Source organism: Artemia sp. Qi Xiang Cuo, chromosome 1 (genome assembly GCF_049724085.1).
Source record: "Artemia sp. Qi Xiang Cuo chromosome 1, ASM4972408v1, whole genome shotgun sequence".
In the NCBI taxonomy this organism is placed as follows: domain Eukaryota; kingdom Metazoa; phylum Arthropoda; class Branchiopoda; order Anostraca; family Artemiidae; genus Artemia; species Artemia sp. Qi Xiang Cuo.
This window is the reverse complement of record NC_142794.1, coordinates 38,861,755-38,882,722: the sequence shown is the minus strand read 5'-3', so window position 1 is coordinate 38,882,722 and position 20,968 is coordinate 38,861,755. Positions and strand designations below refer to the sequence as shown.

The window sequence follows — 20,968 nt, the reverse complement described above, 5'->3', positions numbered from 1 at the left end:
TAGGCAACTTGATACGACTTTTGAAGATAGTTAGATTAATAAGTAAAAATGAATAATCCAAGGTCTTTTAAATACGAAAGTCAACTTTGTCTTGATTTTTATTAGGATAATAATTTTGAAGAAGAGTGAAAAATACTTCTTGGCACATTCATGGCTTTTGTAGTAAAAAAGTATGAGCGGAAGAAAAAGAAGAAAAATGCCATGATTCGTGCTTAAAATCTACACAAATAGCCTTTTTTTAGCTTTCTACGACAATGCCTTCAATAAAAACCTTATATACCCCCACGCCCTGAAGGTTGTGGGGGAGTGTCCTCGTCAAAAACATATTTTCTATCTGGAAATCGACTACGCTGAAAGAAATGGCTATCTCAATATTTTGATTGGATGTGCTTGGGGAAATGATGGGCGTGGGGGGGGGGGGGGCTAGTTGCATTCCAATCCCTTTCGAATATTAAAAAGGGCACTAGCCCTTTGATTTCCAATCGAATGAGCCTGTTTTGAAGTTTCTACGACAACGCCTTCTATAAAAACCTTATATGCCCCCAGGGCATAATTTAAAACCCTTGCCTTGAGGGTTGTGGGGGAGTGTCCTCCTCAAAAACATATTTTCTATCAGGAAATCAACTACACTGAACAAAATGGCTATCACAAAATTTTGATGAGATATGTTTGAAGCAATGATAGGCGTGGCGGGGGGGGGGGCTAGTTGCCCTCCAATCACTTTAGACTATTCAAAAGGGTACTAGCCCTTTGAATTTCCAATAGAATGAGCTTTTTTGAATTTTCTATGACAACACCTTGTATAAAAACATTATATGCCCCCAGGGCATAACTTAAAACCCTTGCCCTGAGGGTTTTGGGGGATTGTCCTACTTCAAAAATATATTTTCAATCTGAAAATCAACTACGCTGAACAAAATGCCTATCTCAAAATTTGGATTGGATGTGTTTGGAGGAATGATGGGCGTGGGAGGGGGGCTAGTTGCCCTCCAATTACTTTCGACTATTAAAAACGGCACAATTCCTTTGAATTTCCAATCAAATGAGCCTTTTTTGAAGTTTCTACGACAACACCTTCTATAAAAACCTTATATGCCCTCAGGGCATATCTTGAAACCCTTGTTCTGAAGGTTGTGGGGGAGTGTCCACCTCAAAAACATATTTTCTATCTGGTAATCAACTAGGCTGAACAAAATGGCTATCTCAAAATTTTGATTGGCTGTGCTTGGGGAAATGATGGGCGTGAGGGGGGGCTAGTTGCCCTACAATCACTTTCGGCAACTAAAAGGGGCACTATCCTTTGAATTTCCAATCAAATGAGCCTTTTTTGAAGTTTCTAAGACAACTATACCTTTGGATTTGCAATCGAATGAGCCTTTCTTGATGTTTCTACGACAACGCCTATAAAAACCTTATATGACCCCAAGACATAACTTAAAACCCTTGCCCTGAGGGTTGTGGGGGATTTTCCTCCAAAGAAACATATTTTCTATCTGGAAATCAACTACGCTGAACAAAATGGCTATCTCAAAAATTTGAAGGGATATCTTTGGGGGAATGATGGGCGTGGCGGGGGGGGGGGGCTAGTTGCCCTCCAATCACTTTCGACTATTTAAAAGGCCACTAGCCCTTTGAATTTCCAATCGAATGGGCTTTTTTGAAGTTTCTACAACAACGCCTTCTATAAAACATTATATGCCCCCAAGGCATAACTTAAAACCCTTGTCATGAGGGTTGTGGGGGATTGTCCTCCTCAAAAACATATTTTCAATCTGAAAATCAACTACGCTGAACAAAATGGCTATCTCAAAATTTTGATTGGATGTGTTTGAAGGAATGATGGGCGTGGGTTGGGGGGGGGGGGGCTAGTCGCCCTCCAATCACTTTCGACTATGAAAAAGGACACTATCCCTTTGAATTTCCAATCGAATGAGCCTTTTTTGAAGGTTCTAAGACAACTATCCCTTTGAATTTCTAATCGAATGCGTCTTTCTTGAAGTTTCTACGACAACGCCTTCTATAAAAACCTTATATGCCTCCAAGACATAACTTAAAACCCTTGCCCTGAGGGTTGTGTGGGATTGTCCTCCTCAAAAAAATATTTTCTATCCGGAAATAAATTAAGCCAAACAAAATGACCATTTCAAAATTTTGATTGGATGTATTTGGGGAAATGATGGGCGTAGCGGGGGGCGGGGCTAGTTGACCTCCAATCACTTTCGACTATTAAAAAGGGCACTATCCCTTTGAATTTCCAATCGAAAAAGCTTTTTTGAAGTTTCTAGGACAACACCTTCTATAAAAACCTTAAATACTCCCCGGGACATAACTTAAAACCCTCACCCTGAGGGTTAAGGGGAATTGTCCCCTTCAAAAACATATTTTCAATCTGAAAATCAACTACACTGAACAATATGGCTATCTCAAAATTTTGATTGGATGTGTGTGCGGGAATGATGGGCGTGGGGGGGCTAGTCGCCCTCCAATCACTTGGAGGGCAACTAGTCCCCAGTTATGCCCCCATGGCATATCTTAAAAGCCTTGCCCTGAAGTCCTCCTCAAAAACATATTTTCTATTTGAAAATCAACTACGCTGAACAAAATGGCCAGCTTAAAATTTTGATTGGATGTGTTTGGGGGAATGATGGGCGTGGGGGGGGGCTAGTTGCCCTCCAATCACTTCCGACTATTAAAAAGGGCACTAGTTTTTGAATTTCAAATCGAATTAGCCTTTTTTGAAGTTTCTACGACAACGCCGTCTATAAAAACCTTATATGCCCTCAGGGAATAACTTCAAACCCTTGCCCTGATGGTTGTGGGGGATTGTCATCCTCAAGAACATATTTTCTATCTGGAAATCCACTACGCTGAACAAATGGCTATCTCAAATTTTGATTAGATGTGTTAAGGGGAATAATGGGCGCGGGGAGGGGGGCTAGTTGCCCTACAATCACATTCGGCTATTGAAAAGGGCACTATCCCTTTGAATTTCCTATCTAATGAGCCTTTTTGAATATTCTACGACAACTATCCCTTTGAATTTCCAATCGAATGAGCCTTTCTTGAAGTTTCTACGAGAACACCTTCTATAAAAACCTTATATGCCCGCAAGACATAACCTAAAACCCTTGCCCTGAGGGTGGTGGGGGATTGTCCTCCTCAAAAACATATTTTCTATCTGGAAATCAACTACGCTGAACAAAATGGCTATCTCGAAATTTGTATTGGATGTGTTTGGGGGAATGATAGGGGTTGCGGGGGGAGGGCTAGTTGCCCTCAAATAACTTTCGACTATTGAAAAGGGCACTATCCCTTTGAATTTCCCATCGTAGGAGCTTTTTTTGAAGTTTCTAAAACAACGTCTTCTATAAAAACCTTATATGCCCCCAGGGCATAATTTAAAACCCTTGCCCTGAGGGTTGTGGGGGATTGTCCTCATCAAAAACATATTTTCGATTTGAAAATAAACTACGCTGAACAAAATGGCTATCTCAAAATTTTGATTGGATGTGTTTGGGGGAATGATGGCCGTGCGGGTGGGCAAGTTGTCCTCAAATAACTTTCGACCATTAAAAAGGGCACTATCCCTTTGAATTTCCAATCGAATGAGCCTTTTTTGAAGTTTCTACGACAATGCCTTCTATAAAAACCTTATATGCCCCCAGGACATATCTTAAAACCCTTGCCCTGAAGGCTGTGGGGGAGTGTAATCCTCAAAAACATATTTTCTATGTGGAAATCAACTACGCTGAACAAAATGACTATCTCAAAATGTTGATTCAATGTGCTTGGGGGATGATGGGCGTGGGGGGGGGGGCTAGTTGCACTCCAATCACTTTCGACTATTAAAAAGGGCCCTAGCCCTTTAATTTCCAATCGAATGAGCTTGTTTTGAAGTTTCTACGACAACGCCTTCTATAAAAACCTCATATGGCCCAAGGGCATAACTTAAAACCCTTGCCCTGAGGGTTGTGGGGGAGTGTCCTCCTCAAAAATAAATTTTCTATCTGGAAATCAATTACGCTGAACAAAATAGCTATCTGAAAATTCTGATTGGATGTGTTTGAGGAAATGATAGGCGTCGGGGGGCTAGTTGCCCTCCAATCACTTTCGACTATTAAAAAGAGCACTATCCCTTTGAATTTCGAATCGAATGAGCCTTTATTAAGTTTCTAAGACAACGCCTTCAATAAAAACCTTATATAACCCCACGCCCTGAAAGTTGTGGGGGAGTGTCCTCGTCAAAAACATATTTTCTATCTGGAAATCGTCTACGCTAAAAAAATAGCTATCTCAAGATTTTGATTGGATGTGTTTGGGGAAATGATGGGCGGGAGGGGGCTAGTTGCACTCCAATCCCTTTCGAATATTAAAAAGGGCACTATTCCTTTGATTTCCAATCGAATGAGCCTGTTTTGAAGTTTCTACGACAACGCCTTCTATAAAAAACCTTATATGCCCCAGGACATAATTCAAAACCCTTGCCCTGAGGGTTGTTGGGGAGTGTCCTCCTCAGAAATATAATTTCTAATTGGAAATACACTACGCTGAACAAAATGGCTATCCCAAAATTTTGATTGGATGTGTTTGGGGGAATGATGGGCGTGGGGGGCTAGTTGCCCTCCAATCACTTTCGACTATTAAAAAGGGCACTAGCCCTTTAATTGTGGGGGAGTGTCCTCCTCAAAAATATTTTTTCTATATGGAAATCAACTACGCTGTACAGAATGGCTATCCCAAAATTTTGATTGGATGTGTTTGGGGGAATGATGGGCGTGGGGGGGCTAGTTGCCCTCCAATAAATTTCGACAATTAAAAAGGGCGCTAAAACTCTCGATTTCCAATCGAATGAGCCCCCTTTGAAGTTTCCACGACAACCCCTACCATATGAATTGCCTCTGGGAAAAAAATTATGATAATAGTAAAACATTGGAGCCGTATGGCCTTTACTATGGCCAACGCTACAGCGTTGAACAAAATGGCTATCTCAAAAATTTGATTGGATGTGTTTGGGGGAATAATGGGCGTGGGGGGGGGGACTAGTTGCCACAAAATCACTTTCGGCAACTAAAATGGGCACTATCCCTTTGAATTTTCAATCAAATGAGCCTTTTTTGAAGTTTCTAAGACAACTATTCCTTTGGATTTCCGGTCGAATGAGCCTTTCTTGATGTTTCTACGACAACGCCTTCTATAAAAACCTTATATGCCCCCAAGACATAACTTAAAACCCTTGCCCTGAGGGTTGAGGGGGATTGTCCTCTTCTGAAACATATTTTCTATCTGTAAATCAACTACGCTGAACAAAATGGCTATCTCAAAATTTTCATGGGAATGTTTGGGGCAATGATGGGCGTGGGGGGGGGGGGGCCAAGTGCCCTCCAATCACTTTCGACTATTAAAAAGGGCACTATCCCTTTGAATTTCAAATAGAATGAGCCTTTTTTAAGTTTCTACGACAACTCCTTATTCAAAAACATTATATGCCCCCAGGCTATAACTTAAAACCCTTGCCCTGAGGATTGTGGGGGAGTGTCCTCCTCAAAAACATATTTTCAATCTGAAAATCAACTACGCTCAACAAAATGGCTATCTCAAAATTTTGTTTGGTTGTTTTTTGGGGATTGTTGGGCGTGGGGGGGGGGGCTAGTTGCCCTGCAATCACTTTTGACTATTCAAAAGGGCACTATCCCTTTGAATTTCCAATCGAATGAGCCTTTTTTGAAGTTTCTACAACAACACCTTCTATAAAAACCTTATATGCCCCCAGGGCATAACTTAAAACCCTTGCCCTGAAGGTTGTGGAAGAGTGTCCACCTCAAATACATACCTCAAAAACATATTTTCTATCTGGAAATCAACTACGCTGAACATAATGGCTATCTCAAAATTTGATTGGATGTGCTTGGGGAAATGATGGGCGTAGGGGGTGGGGGGCTAGTCGCACTCCAATCACTTTCGACTATTAAAAAGGGCATTAACCCTTTAATTTCCGATCGAATGAGCCTGTTTTGAAGTTTCTACGACAAAAACTTCTATAAAAACCTTATATGCCCCCAGGGCATAATTTAAAACCCTTCCCTTGCCCTTGATGTGTTTGGGGGAATGATGGGCGTGGGGGGGGGGCTAGTTGCCCTCCAATAATTTTCGACTATTAAAAAGGGCACTAGAACTCTCGATTTCCAATCGAATGAGCTCCCTTTGAAGTTTCTACGACGACCCTTTCCATATGAAGTGCCTCTGGGAAAATAAATAATAATTATAATTATAAAACATTGGAGCCGTGTCGCCTTTACTATAGCCAACGCTACAGCTGCCTTTGATTAAGCGTCGTTGGCTCTGCTTGACGCTTTAAATCGCGCTTCGTGTTGCATATTTGATGTCATTTCGAATTATCGCTTGTTTTAAGAAACTAATGTTTTGTTAATTTTTCTATTTTCGTGCTTGAAGCAGGCATTAAGACATGCCAGATTCTGGCTTACAGATTCACCTTCTTTTCAATACCACTCCATTTTCGGTATTTCAAACCATGTTTGTAACAAATCTGAACTTTTTGTAAAAAGCAGACGAGTTTTGCGCTTTTAGCGCACTTTTCAGCGATTGCAAAGGTGCTATAAAGCGATCGCTCGACTTTCTACCTGTGATTATTGGGTTCCCCATACTTAGTACTACATTACCACTTTTTCCGGAGTTTCTTCAATCTTTTCACCAGTTTTGCGCTTTTTGTACGGTTTTTGATGGCTAAAATTTGCGCTTTGATGCACAAACTGGAGCTGTCGCTGGTAATCTTCACACTTCTAGTACTTAAAATTATGTTTCGACTGTTTTGGTATTACATGGGATAGGCACTCCTATTTTGCGCTTTATGCGCTTTTTTTAGCGCTCTTTTGCCTGATTTACAGAACTCCTTTTACTTTTTATATAGCCACCATTGGAATCGCCATATCTTGAAATCTGTAATCAGAGGTTTTGCTGCTTCTGTAGAGATGCTAGTAGACTTGAGCATTTTTTAGCACTTCAGGCGCTCCGAAAGCTGCTATAGAGCGCCCGCTCGACAAGCTTTCCGCCACCACTACATTCCCTGTATTTTAATCTATATTTCCACCAGTTTTCGTGCTTTTTGTCAGAAGTCCACAATTCTTATGCTTAACAGCCCCACTACCCAACTCAACCCTAAATGACGGCACTAATTGTATATGAAGGGGTATCTGACTTTAAAACCATTGAAAATACACTTAAGTGGAAATCAGACACTATTTGTGAGATATCTACTTTTTTGCTTCTGAACTTCCGCACTATAAATTATCCTTGAATTCACATCCAACAACCCTTTGATACAAATTCTAGCAGAAAGTGGAAGACATTTGTAAAATAGGGTATGCTAAAAACTCTGGTTAGTGTAAAGGTGCTCAAATGGTGATTCCATCCTCCTGTTTGGAATTAGGAGCTTTAATACCATCACAAAATCTTCAATACCAACCCTGGTAAAAATCAAACATCCATCATGCAATTTAAACTGAATAAATTAAATTGCGTGTTGCCTATAGGCTTTGCCGATATCAAAAGCTAAATATTTCTGGAAGTTCTAACAACATTTCTTCTTTTTTTATAAAATTAAAATTTCTGATTACCATATATGTTGATTTCAATAAAGTAAAAATGTCACTCTAGCTCTTAGATGGGTTAGTAGCACCAGTTATTTGAAGCAAAATAAGCTCAGAAATATTTGAGTCCAGACTTTGGTGGAAGCCTAATTCAGTTTTCATTCAAACCACAGCTCATAGTAACCGGAATCTTTAAAAAATGTCTATAAAAAAACTGTTTATTGAAAAAAATCTTAATCAAAAGGTGATTCGTGAACAATAGCTATTATGCAGGTTCATTATAATGCTACTAACAACTCAACACATCACCAAGCCACCTGAGGCAATACAGCTACACACGCTCCTCCTCCATCCCAATCTATTCAAAGCCTCCTTCTATAGACCCTACCAGAAAGTTCCCATTTCCCTTAAATCTTTCCTTGGGACATCCTACCACCCAGAACACGGGTGGCCTTCTTTCTGTTTAGCCCTTGACGATTTGCCAAAATGGACAATCTTTGGCAATCTGTCGTCCTTCATCCGAAAAACCTACCCAAGCCATCTCGACCTCTTGTTATAGCCCTAGAAAGCTGGATTGAACGGCAAGTTACGTACAGCCTACTGTATAGAATACGCTCGGTCAGCCAGGTATCCAGAACAATCTGTAGGCAATTCAATTTCTCTGGAAAACATCTAGCAAATCTTCATCTGCTTTTCGGGGCGCCCATGCTTCAAAACCATATTGGACCACTGACATAATTGTAGCTTCCAATATTCTAATCTTGGTCTGCAGACTTATATTCCTATTCTTCCAAATATTTTTCATACTGTGAAAAAACACCCTAAGCCTTGGTTATTCTAATTTTAAAGTCTACAATGCTCCCACCGTCTTTACTAATAATACTACTAAGATAAATGAACCTGTCAACCTGATCAATCTTTTCATTACCGAGCGTCAGTAGTGAGGGGGTTTGAGATAGTACAACACATGTAGGGGTGTACCTGGATCCATAGGGAAGTCACCAACCCCTCAAGACGTTTTTTAACCCTTTTTTCAAGAATTTTTCTTCAAGATGTTTTTTAAGACATACTTCAAGACGTTTTCCCAACATTTTTTTGTCTCAGACATTTTTTTCTTTTCCAAGACGCTGGTCTACTGTTTACTTTTGTAAATTCAAATGACCTTGTCAATGATGTAGTTTGAAGGCCAACGACACTTGTTTTGATTCAGAAAGCCTTTGTAATCTGACGACAATGGGGTTTCAATCTTTGTAACCCAAGCACAAATCTCTTCCTGTTACTTGGCGTGAGTTTAGCTTAATTACAAGAAGGCTGATGGATACAAGCAACCAGGTAGGTTTTTCTGTTACTTGGCTTATGCAAGAGTTTTTTGATGTGTGGGGTTTTACGTTCCATTGCACGAAATCATCATGGATACAAGCACATCGGTTTCCCATTGCTGGACTTACGCAACACTTGTTTTGATTCCAAAACCTTTGTAATGTGACAACAGTCATATTCTTTTCAAGGCTTCTGAGCACATGGGTTTTTTCTATTACTCATCTTATGCAAGAGTTTATTGATGTGCAGGGTTTCATCTTTCATTGCACAAAGTTATTGCATGAATTTGGATAGGATTAAGCTTCATTAGCAAAATCATCTGGTTAACAAAAGTAATATTTTTTTCACTCGAAAATTTATTTTCACTGCTTTATAAGGGACAATCTCGAATAGATACATAGACCCAGTCCGATTAAATCCAATTGTGGAAAAAGAGTGAGGTAGCCAAAAATGTTGTATGTTTTTGACTATTAAACTATTAAAAAGGGCACTAGCATTTTGAATTTCAAGTAGAATGAGCCTTTTTTGAAGGTTCTGCGACAAATCCTTCAAAAAAACCTTATATGCCCCCAGGGCATAACTTAAAACCCTTGCCCTGATGGTTGTGGGGGATTGTCCTCCTCAAAAACATATTTTCTATCTAAAAATCCACTACGCTGAACAAAATGACTATCTCAAAATTTTGATAGGACATATTTGGGGGAATGATGGACGTGGGGGGGGCTAGTTGCCCTCAAATCACTGTCGGCTATTAAAAAGGGCACTATCCCTTTGAATTTCCAATCGAATGAGCCTTTTTTGATGTTTCTACGACAACTATCCCTTTGAATTTCCAATCGAATGAGCCTTTCTTGAAATTTCTAAGACAACGCCTTCTATAAAAACCTTCTATGCCCCCAACACATAACTTAAAACCCTTGCCCTGAGGGTTGTGGAGGATTGTCCACCTCATAAAACATTTTCTATCCGGAAATCAACTACGCCGAACAAAATGATTATCTCAAAATTTTGATTGGATGTGTTTGGGGGAATGACGGGCGTGATGAGGGGGGGGGGGGCTAGTTGCCCTCCAATCACTTTCGACTATTAAAAATGATTTTCACTGCTTTATAAGGGACAATCTCGAATAGATACATAGACCAAGTCCGATTAAATCCAATTGTGGAAAAAGAGTGTGGTAGCCAAAAATGTTGTATGTTTTTGAAAATAGCCAACAAAGATTTCAAAATCAAAAATATTCTCTTTTTTCTTGCTAGGTATTTTAGTAGATTACCAGGTCAAACCTGAGCCTCCCTTGGGCCTGCATAAGGAGGGTCCCATGCCCTACCTCCAGGGGGGCTCAATGTCAATGATGTCAACCTGATCAATCCATGTCCCAACAAATCTGACACCACTCAGACCAACCATTAGAGGACCTCATATCCCCCTCCAGGACCCCCAATATCAATAAAGTCCATGCTGTTGAACTTAACACCCTAGGAATAATTTAAAATGGGATATTTTTGGCTTAACGCTAAAAAAGAGTTAAAATGATAAAAATTAGAGACACCTTTTGGCTTAAAGCTAAACAAGGCTTAAAAAGATAGATATTATAGACGTTTTTTTCCGAATTTTGAAAAACAAGCAAAACAGAATTTTTCAGTCAGAAAAAAATTCAAAATAGATTTTATTTTTCTGAAGTCAGACATGTGAACAAGTTTTTTAAAAGTCAGAGACACTTAATTTGAATTGCAAGGTTTTTACCAAATTCTGAGAGAGATGAACAAGATTTTATACTAAGGTCAGACATGCAAACATATTTTTTTAAGGTCAGAGGCACATGAATGGAGTTTTCTTAAGTCAGACACATTAACAAGATTTGAGGAGTTGAAAAAAAAATAAATGGGTTGTTTTTTTTACTGTCAAATACACATGGATATAAATTTTCAAGGGTACATACCAAAGTCTGAGACACACTGACAGGATTTTTCAGTCAGAAACATGCAAAAAGATTTTTTTTTTCAATGGTTAGACAGGTGACCAAGTTTTTTATCAAAAGTCAGACAAAAGAAAAAGAGATTTTTTTCTTTCAAAAAGTTTAAAGAAACATACAAAACAGATTTTTTTTTAGATTTTTTTGTCAAGATTGTTTTTTTATTGCAGATTTCTTCTTCAAAATCCTCTTCTTTGGGATTTTCTTTTCTTAAAGATTTTTTCTTAAGTCAGATACATGTGAATGACCCTTCTTTTAATTTTTAAAAAGTAAGAGACATGAGAACAGTTTTTTTTTAAGGTTTAACACATTCAAAACATAATTATTTTCAAAGGTCAGTGACATATGAATGGGACTTTATTGCAAGTCAGAAAGATGTGAAAGGGATTTTTTTCAAATATAAAAAAAAAACGAGCAAAACAGAATTTTTCACACACACATAAACATAATGACATTAGACACACAGACACACAAATACACTGACAAAAAGATGCACGTACATACACAGACAGACAGACAAAAAGACACCCACACGCCTACGCCTAGAAAAATATGTACACACACATAGACAGATGAATTTGACACATAGAGACGCACACATGCAGACATACAAAAACAGACACTAAGACAAAAAGACACAGAGAGACACATGCATATACACAAACAGACAGATAAAATGAGCTGCTATCTGCTCTACAACATGTTTGACTCTTAAAAGGGAACTAGAACTATACTTTTCCAATCAATTGATCCTCTTCTAAGGTTCACACAACCAGCCTTTACATAAAAACCTTATATGCCCCAGGGGCACAGCTTACAACCCATACCGCCAGACCCTGGGAGATCCTGTCAACCCCAAAGGCCTTGTTATATGATCTTTGGACTACTTTTGATGAAACGGCTATCTCAAAATTGCTATTGGATGCAATTGGGAAAATACAACATAGGGGAGGGTGGTTCCCAATCACTTTGACTATTAAAAACGGCACTAGAAAATCTGATTTCCAATTCATTCAGCCACCTTTGGAGCTCATATCAACACACTTTCCATAAAAATCTTATATGCCCACAGGACAAAACTTTCAACCCTTGTGCTGAGGGCTGTGGGGGAGTTCCTCCTAAAAAAAGCATAATTTCCAGACCATTCGACTATGCTGAACAAAATGACTATCTCAAAATGTTGATTAGATGTGTTTTGGGAGTTGATGAGCAAGTGGGGGCTTGTTACCCTTGAGCAACTAGTAATGAGTTCCAGTTAATGAATTGAACTTGTTTCCCAAAGAAGTAGTGTCAGCACTAACTCTAAACGGCTTCAAAAACCGTCTTGACAAGCATCTACAGAAAGAAGTGTTTATTCAAAATACATAACCTATAAAAGTGATATGACTTTGTGCTCTAGGCGCACAATGTTGAGCCAAGATTAGAGAGTGCCACAACAGGATATGATATCCTAGCAAGAGGCACTGTTCCTGTAAGTTATCATGTAAGTTAATCACTGTTCACTATTAAAAAGGGTACTAGCCCTTTCAATTTCTAATGAAATGAGCCTTTTTTGAAGTTTCTACAACAACAAATGGCAGTCTAAAAATTTTCATCAGATGTATTTTAGGAAAATATGATGTGTGGGGAAGAGGGTATCCACCCTCAAATACCTTTGAAGCTTAAAAAGAGCACTATAACTTCTGATGACTAATCCAATGGCTCTTTCCAATGTCTATATGATGACCTTTTCTATAGAAACCTTAGAGGTCCCTAGGACTCAACTTACTGCCCTTGCCATTAGGGCTGTGGGGGTCGTCATCCTCAAAGATGTAACTTCCAGACCTTTTAACTATGCTGAACAAATAGTCATCTCAGAATTTTTATTGGATGTATTTGGGGAAATGATTTGTATGGCAGGTGGGTTGATTGCCCTCCAAACACTTTCAACAATTAAAAAGGGCTAATGTTGCATCCGCAACAAATGCCTTAGCATTCAGTGCCCACTCTTCTGTATGCGCTTGAAGGCGAGTCATCAGCAGAGCTGACCGAGAAAATCCTCTCTCTACGTCTGCACTTCCATGACAGAGCGACATAGCTCCCGGACGATCCGACCTAAGGACTGATATTTGGTTTCACTAGATCGTGTCTTCAGTTCCAGGATCTTTTGCCAATAGCTGTCGATTCGAGTACTCTCCGTGGGTGGCGGCACGGGATCTGACTGTAATAACAACCATTCTCCCTGGACTTCATCGATGTCCGTCTCGAATGGAAGTTCTCTCACAATGTGGAGGATATCACTGCACCTCGCTCTTTAGCAATCTGGACTGGGAGGGCTTAGGCAGACAAGGCTTCGGAAAAACTCGTTGCTCACAGGGCATTTTGTCAGCAGGTACTGTGCAGCAGCTTTGATATGCTTCCTGATTCTCAAGAAAAAAATGTCCTGTCTTTCAGAATAACTTTCGAAGAATCCAGGGCAGCCAGTACCCTTTCATTATACAAGGGTTGCTGTAAGTAAACATCTGCAGTACTATCTAAGCCTTCAAAACCCCCGAGGATCCGGAGATTGACATGATCAGCCAGCACAATCTGCCCCAAAAGAACTGTGCATAACCATCTCAGCTCAAAAGTGTACCACATGTATTAATGGCTCCTGTCGATGAAATACACCAGTAAAAGCGGTGAATATTGCTGCAGAGCTTATAATGAACTCAATTTCGGCTTTATTTGTTTGCTTTTTTAGCCAACTTACAATTTTCAAATATTTTGCATCTGACATCAGGTACTTCAGACTATTTTTCTTTGGCACGAATTCTAGGAAATATTCTGTCAATACAGGCCACTGTTCGATCAAGCGGCTCGCTGCTTCCCTTATGGTGAGCCATCTAGTGGGGACGTGCTTCACAAACTTATGCTGAGGAACTTTAACTTTCCGTTGGCACTGGCTTAAATCGTCAGAAGGAGCTGGCCATCCGCTGAAAAAGTGGTAAACAGCGATGATCATATCAGAGCACTCCACCCTGAGTTCTTGTAGCCCTTTCAGGAATGCATTATGCACTGCATGAATGTTGCAGGTTCTGATATTCAATAGGCCTTTTGAATACCTTTTTCTTTTCTGAGCCTACGATTGACCACACTTTCTTATTGACAGCTGGGTCATCACTTGCAAGCATCAGCAATCTCTCAAGTGAAAGTCCTTCATCTTCAATAAACTGCAGAATTTTCTTACTCAGATCTTCACTGGTTGCATGTCCCATATAATATGTCCAAAGATGCCGAGTAACCACTTGTTTCCGCTCTTTTGACCAGTATCGAACTCTTATTTGGAGCTCCTTTACCCCACCATTGTTCGTTGTTTCATCATATTCCAGCACAAAGTCAGATTTCTGGATGTCTTCAACTAGAATTTCTCGAAAGTACGGATAAATAGCCTCCGTCAACAAGTATGTCATTTTTTTAGAAATTAACGAGAAGCCTTCTGGTACAGCATTAGTGAAAATTGTTTGGAACACCTCGGCAATATGATCACATGAAGCTACAGAAAAACAACTAGCAATACTCTTTAAAACCCAAACTATCTCCACCCTTGACGCTACATCTCGCTTGCAGAGCATTTACAGATTCTTTTGTGGTACGCTATCGCCACTCTAAGAGTTTGGGTGGTTTCCAGTTGGAGCTGATGCAGCGAGTCTCAACTGACGCGGGTTTAACATGACAGAAGCATTCTTTTTGTGATGTTGTGCGGCTGCATGTTGAAGAAGGGCCTGGAATCCTTTCTGGCAGCTGAGTGTCTTTTTACAAACTTAACAATAGAACGAGCTGTCATTGTCACTCCCTTTTGTGCACCACTCTTTCATTTTATGCCCAGTCCCGTCTTCCCTACCTAGCCAGCTCTCCAAATATTTTGTCTTGCCCATTATTTACACCGACCTAAAATAAGAATGGGTTTTAGGACGGAATTCGAAAACACATAAAGCTAATACAAATACAAACTGACAAAACCAATGAAAACACGTATTTAATCTTACATGTTGACGTCCTCAGACCTGTGGGCATGCATGCCTTTTGCAGGAAACAGTCTAAAATGAAAGAAACTGGCTAACACTGAAAATATACAGAAGAAATCTCGGCCTAACTGTCTATTTGCTAGGCAACCAGGCAAGAATGGATGCTAAGTGAACCAATGGTCTGAAAAGAACCATAGGCAGTTATGGTACGGCAGAACTAATTTAATCAATCATCTTATTTCCAAGAGCCTAGGTTTTAACACACACACACACCAACCACGTTTATCACAGCCATAGACATCGTGCGTGTTGAATAGTCCAAACTATCCAAAAAAGACTTGCCTTTTTTATGAATTATGCCACAGTCAACAGTCAACTATAACATACTGTTTCAGCAAAAAAATTAGGTCGAAACGTCGAAAAAAGTGACTTTAGTGAAAAAAGGACAGAAATAGTGACAATAAGTGACAGGTTCCCAAAAAAGTGACAAAAAGTCACATATATGAGACTCAAAATACTTTCTTTGCAGGGGTCGGCTGCAACGAGGTGCGTGAAAAAAGTGACTTTAGTTACTTGAGGACACCAAAAAAGTGACAAAAAGTGACTACTCAGAAGCCGTCAGAGCATGGGCAGATGGATTACAAGGATCCCAATTACTACCGTAAGATCATCACTGGCCTATGAGAGCCCAAGAAGTTATGGACAGAAAGGCTGAAATCCTTATTTTTTTCTTCAACTGATTTTATTTACTTATACAAATGATAAAAAAACAAGCCTCTGCCACAACTAGGCATAACCAATCACTGGATATTATGTCATCACTTCTTTGACTTTTTTGAAAGACAATCGATTAGTTCAGATTTCCTCTTCAGAACAAGTACTTCAACCGATTCAGCATTATCCGCCCTTTCCCTTTCTTTGGAGTGAGCTTTTGATGCTGCTTCCAGCATACTTTGAGCAAGACCAATGTTCAGGAAATCCTTCTCTTCCACAGCTTTCTTCAACCATTCCCCTGCCTCTCTCAGAAGGGTATTGCCTATTTCCTTCTTCTGCTTAACCATCTCTTTTTTTCGTACAATGTCTAACTTTAGGTCTGCTATTTTCAGCTTCTTCCGCGCCATCTCCTGGATTTCTTGCTCAGCATCTTACTTCTCAGCTTCAAGCTTCTCTCTCTCTGATTCTTCCTGTCTTCACTCAAAAAAGTACAGTTCATAGCTGGCTCTAGCTGAGCTAGCCAGACAAAGAAGCTTCTTTGTGATCAGCACACGCTCTGGTCTGTTCTCATAGTCGCAGTGCGCATCCGCAACAAAAGCCTTAGCATTCAGTGCCTTCTCTTCTGTACGTGCTTGAAGGCGAGTCATCAGCAGAGCTGACCAAGAAAATCCTCTCTCTACATCTGCACTTCCATGACAGAGCGACATAGCTGCCCGGACAATCCGACCCAAGGACTGATATTTGGTTTCACCAGATGGTGTCTTCAGTTCCAGGATCTTTTGCCTATAGCCGTCAATTCGAGCACTCTCCGTGGGTGGCGGCATGGGATCTGACTGTAATAACAACCATTCTCCCTGGACTTGCTTGATGTCCGTCTTGAATGGAAGTTCTCTTGCAATGTGGAGGATATCACTGCAACTCGCTATTTGGCAATCTGGACTGGGACGGCTTAGGCAGGCAAGGCTTCGGCAAAACTCGTTGTTCACAGGGCATTTTGTCAGCAGGTACTGTACAGCAGCTTTGATATGCTTCCTGATTCTCAGGAAAAAAAATCCTGTCTTTCAGAATAACTTTTGAAGAATCCAGGGCAGCCAGGACCCTTTCATTACACAAGGGTTGCTGTAGGTAAACATCTGCAGTACTATCTAAGCCTTCAAAACCACCAAGGATCCGGAGATTGACATCATCAGCCCACACAATCTGCCCCAAAAGAACTGTGCATAACTGTCTCAGCTCAAAGTGTACCACATGTATTATTGGCTCCTGTCATTGGAATACACCAGTAAAAGTGGTGAAAATTGCTGCAGAGCTTATGATGAACTCAATTTTGGCTTTCATTGTTTGCTTTTTTAGCCAACTTACAATTTTCAAATATTTTGCATTGACATCAGGTACTTTGGACTATTTTTCTTTGGTGCAAATTCTAGGAAATATTCTGTCAATGCAGACCACTGTTTGATCAAGCGGCTTGCTGCTTCCCTTATGGTGAGCCATCTTGTGGGGACGTGCTTCACAAACTTATGCTGAGGAGCTTTAACTTTCCATTGGCACTGGCTGAAATTGTCAGAAAGAGCTTGCCATCTGCTGAAAAAGTGGTAAACAGCAACGATCATATCAGAGCACTCCTCCCCAAGTTCTTGTAGCCCTTTCAGGAATGCATTATGCACTGCGTGAATGTTGCAGGTTCCAATATTCAATAGGCCTTTTGAATACATTTTTCTCTTTTCTGAGTCTACAATTAACAACACTTTCTTACTGACAGCTGGGCCATCACTTGCAAGCATCAGCAATCTCTCAAGTGAAAGTCTTTCATCTTCAATACTCTGCAGGATTTTCTTACTCAGATCTTCACTGGTTGCATGTCCCAAATATATGTCTGAAGATGCCAAGTAACCACTTGTTTCCGCTCTTTTGACCATTATTGAACTCTTATTTGGAGCTCCTTTACCCCACCATTGTTTGTTGTTTCATCATATTCCAGCACAAAGTCAGATTTCTGGATGTCTTCAACTAGAATTTCTCAAAAGTACAGATAAATAGCCTCCATCAACAACTATGTCATTTTTTAGCATTTAACAAGAAGCCTTCTGGTACAGCATCAGGGAATATTGTTCAGAACACCTAGGCAATATGATCACATGAAGCTGCAGCTAAAGAACAAGCAATAGTCTTTAAAACCCAAACTATCTCCGCCCTTGACACTGCATCTTGCTTGCAGAGCATTTCCAGATTCTTTTGTGGTATGCTATTGCCACTCTGTGAGTTTGGGTGGTTTCTGGTTGGAGCTGATGCAGCAAGTCTCAACTGATGTTGGTTTAACATGACAGAAGCATTCTTTTTGTGATCTTGTGTGGCTGCATGTTGAAGAAGGGCCTGGAACCCTTTCTGGCAGCTGAGTGTCTTTACAAACTTTACAATAGAACGAGCTGTCATTGTCACTCCCTTTTGTGCACCACTCTTTCACTTTATGCCCAGCACTGTCTTCCCTACTGAGCCAGCTCTCCAAAAATTTGGTCTTGCCCATTATTTACAGCAATCTGAAATAAGAATGGGTTTTAGGATGGAATTTGAAAACACATAAAGCTATTACAAATACAAACTGACAAAACCAATGAAAACACAAATTTAATCTTACATTTTGACGTCCTCAGACCTGTGGGCATGCATGCCTTTTGCAGGAAACAGTCTAAAATCAAAGAAACTGGCTAACACTGAAAATATATAGAAGGAATTTCAGCCTAACTGTCCATTTGCTAAGGAACCAGGCAAGAATGGATGCTAAGTGAACCAACAGCCTGAAAAGAACCATAGGCAGTTATGGTACAGTAGAACTAATTTAATCAATCATCTTATTTGCAAGAGCCTAGATTTTAACACACACTAACCACATTAATCAAAGCCATAGACATCATGCATGTTGAAATATAGTCCAAACTATCAAAAAAAACTTACCTTTTTTATGAATTGTGCCACAGTTGACAGTCAACTATAACATACTGTTTCAGCAAAAAAATTAGGTCCAAAATTTCGAAAAAAGTGACTTAAGTGACAAAATGACAGAAATAGTGACAAAAACTGACAGGTTCCCAAAAAAGTGACAAAAAGTGACTGTGGCCGATCCCTGTCTTTGTGCCTCAATTTACACAGTAAATGTGTTTGAATAGGTTTCACTTTTGCAAAATAAAGATTTTTAGGGTAGATATGAACAAAACTCCATAGCAGTACTTTACTCCTTTTTTATGCTTCTTCAAAATATAATTATTAATTAACTTGCAAATGACCCCCTCTCCCCTTCACCCTGATATAAGGCCAAAGGAAGCTAAAATAATATGCAAAACAAAAACTAAAAAAGAAAGAAACTTTGTTAAATCTCAAAAATTCATCAACATTATTAACAAATTCACAAAAAAAAATCATTAAGAAGGGAAAATCCTTAAATTGTTCTTAGCTGCAATTTAAGGTAAACAAAACAAATTCTTACTTCATAATATGTAGAATGTTTCTACTAGGCTAATATGATTACCTTGTTTTTATAACAGGCTAATATAAATTAGGCTAATAGGGCTATCCCTTCTTGAAAATTGTTTAAAATTGTATATTGGCAAATTAAATCATTGCTTATGTATGGAAATAAATTCCAGCCCAAGAAAATAACTGGTTTAATATAGGAGCTAGGTCTAGCCTGGGCTATAATGTATAACCTGGTTGAAGCAATGGAGAGACACATTTTTAAAGCTATATACTGGACTTCAGGAGGTGGTGAAATTGCAAGTGAATTTGTTATTACTTTTGGAAAGAGTATAAAAAAGGAATTGAGGAGCCTAGCAGCATATTCTCCTTGTCCCATGTCAGCCATAGAATCAGTAATATATTGGGGCTACTGAATTTAGGCTAAAAGGTCATAAAGTAAGTGTGCTTTGAAGAGGAAGAGGTAGGGATAAAGCTCTAGTTAGGCATACAATTTAGCTATTATGGAAGCAAAAAAGTCATTTAATGCCTTTTTTATGCTCTTTCATAATTCAATAATTACTTCTGGGGCTAGTTGCATCTTGAGCCCTTAAAGGAGCCCCAAATGTCATCAACACCAACAAAGAAGTCACCAATACTAGTTAAGTTTTTGGAAAGTGATTAAAAAAATATATAACTAGTTTAAAAATAAATTTTTCAAGAGCCATATATTCTAGAAATACTTATTTATAACAATTCAAACTTCATTTATTAGGCAACTTATATATAAACTGTTTTGCTACCATTTCAAGTTTTTGAAATGCCATCAACAAAAATAGCACTGATCTTTGTTGGAGGGGAGGGGGGATAAGTACATGATAAATTTGCAGTGAGCCATACAATTTAGCTACAATGAAAGTGTTAACATTATTTGATGTTTTTTATGCTCTTTCATAACTCATATAAAATACCTCTGGGGCCCTTTTAAGGGCTGAAGATGTAATTATCCCCAAAAACAATTATTGAATTATGAAAAAGTATAAAATAGGCATCAAATAATGCTTATACTTATATCTAAGCTAAACTATATAGTTAAATAGAAATTTACTGAGGTAGGTAATTCACAACACCTTTCTAGCTCAACTAGACTTATTTCAAAGAGGTGTAGCCAAATGGGCTAGCCTAAAGAGTTTATAGTGAATTTAGGCTACTATTAATGTGTGATTGACTGTCATGCTTATAGGTTTCTAGCAGTCACTAGACACATTTTTGTTAAAATAGAAAACCAGAAACCACTAAAATTCAGCTTTAGATATCTTCAAGTATATGCATAGCCTAGCCTAGAGTTAAAATAGCCAAAAACCTATTTGAAACCAAAGAATATCAGAAATTAATTCAAAGAAAAATATAGATTAAATTAAATCTTAATTGCTTAGCCTATAAGTTCTTTATTTGTATTAGTAGCCTAGTCTACTTGTTAGGGTGCAAAACTGAAATACCTTGCTAGGGTATTTTTCAAGTCTGGAACAGGTAAATTTGGCAGATTTTCGTCATTGGAGAATGTTCCATCGGCTGTTGCGAGGAAAATAGAAGCAAAACTTTTAACGTAGTCACTTTCTTTCATATTGCATCTCAATCAAGCCAAGCTATTGCCCTAAAAGTTTTAAAACTTTTGCTGAAGCGTATTTCCGCTGTTGGCAGTTGCAATAGAAACCATGAAAAAGCTAAAATTCAGCCGAAGAATTATCCCTGGCCAATCCCCAGACATGTCTCTTTACAAGGCTAGCAGCTCTTTTTCCAATTAATCTATGTTGAAATATTTTCTTCAGAAAAAAAAACAATTAGCAACTCGCACTAACAACAAAAACTTGCAAAGAGATTCTTCAATATTTTCTGACTTTTATGCCACAAGAAATATAAAAACA

The 20,968-nt window shown here is 39.1% G+C and overlaps 1 protein-coding gene across 1 annotated transcript in view; it reads right to left on the bottom strand.

Moving 5' to 3' along the window:
- CROT (Carnitine O-octanoyltransferase) overlaps positions 1 to 20,724 on the bottom strand; it is a 146,464-nt gene extending 125,740 nt beyond the window's left edge. The window contains exon 1 of the mRNA XM_089102831.1: positions 20,543 to 20,724. Coding sequence (XP_088958957.1) covers positions 20,543 to 20,667 — 125 coding nt within the window. The 5' untranslated portion in view covers positions 20,668 to 20,724. The remainder of the gene's footprint in view (positions 1 to 20,542) is intronic.
- Positions 20,725 to 20,968: the final 244 nt, after the last annotated feature.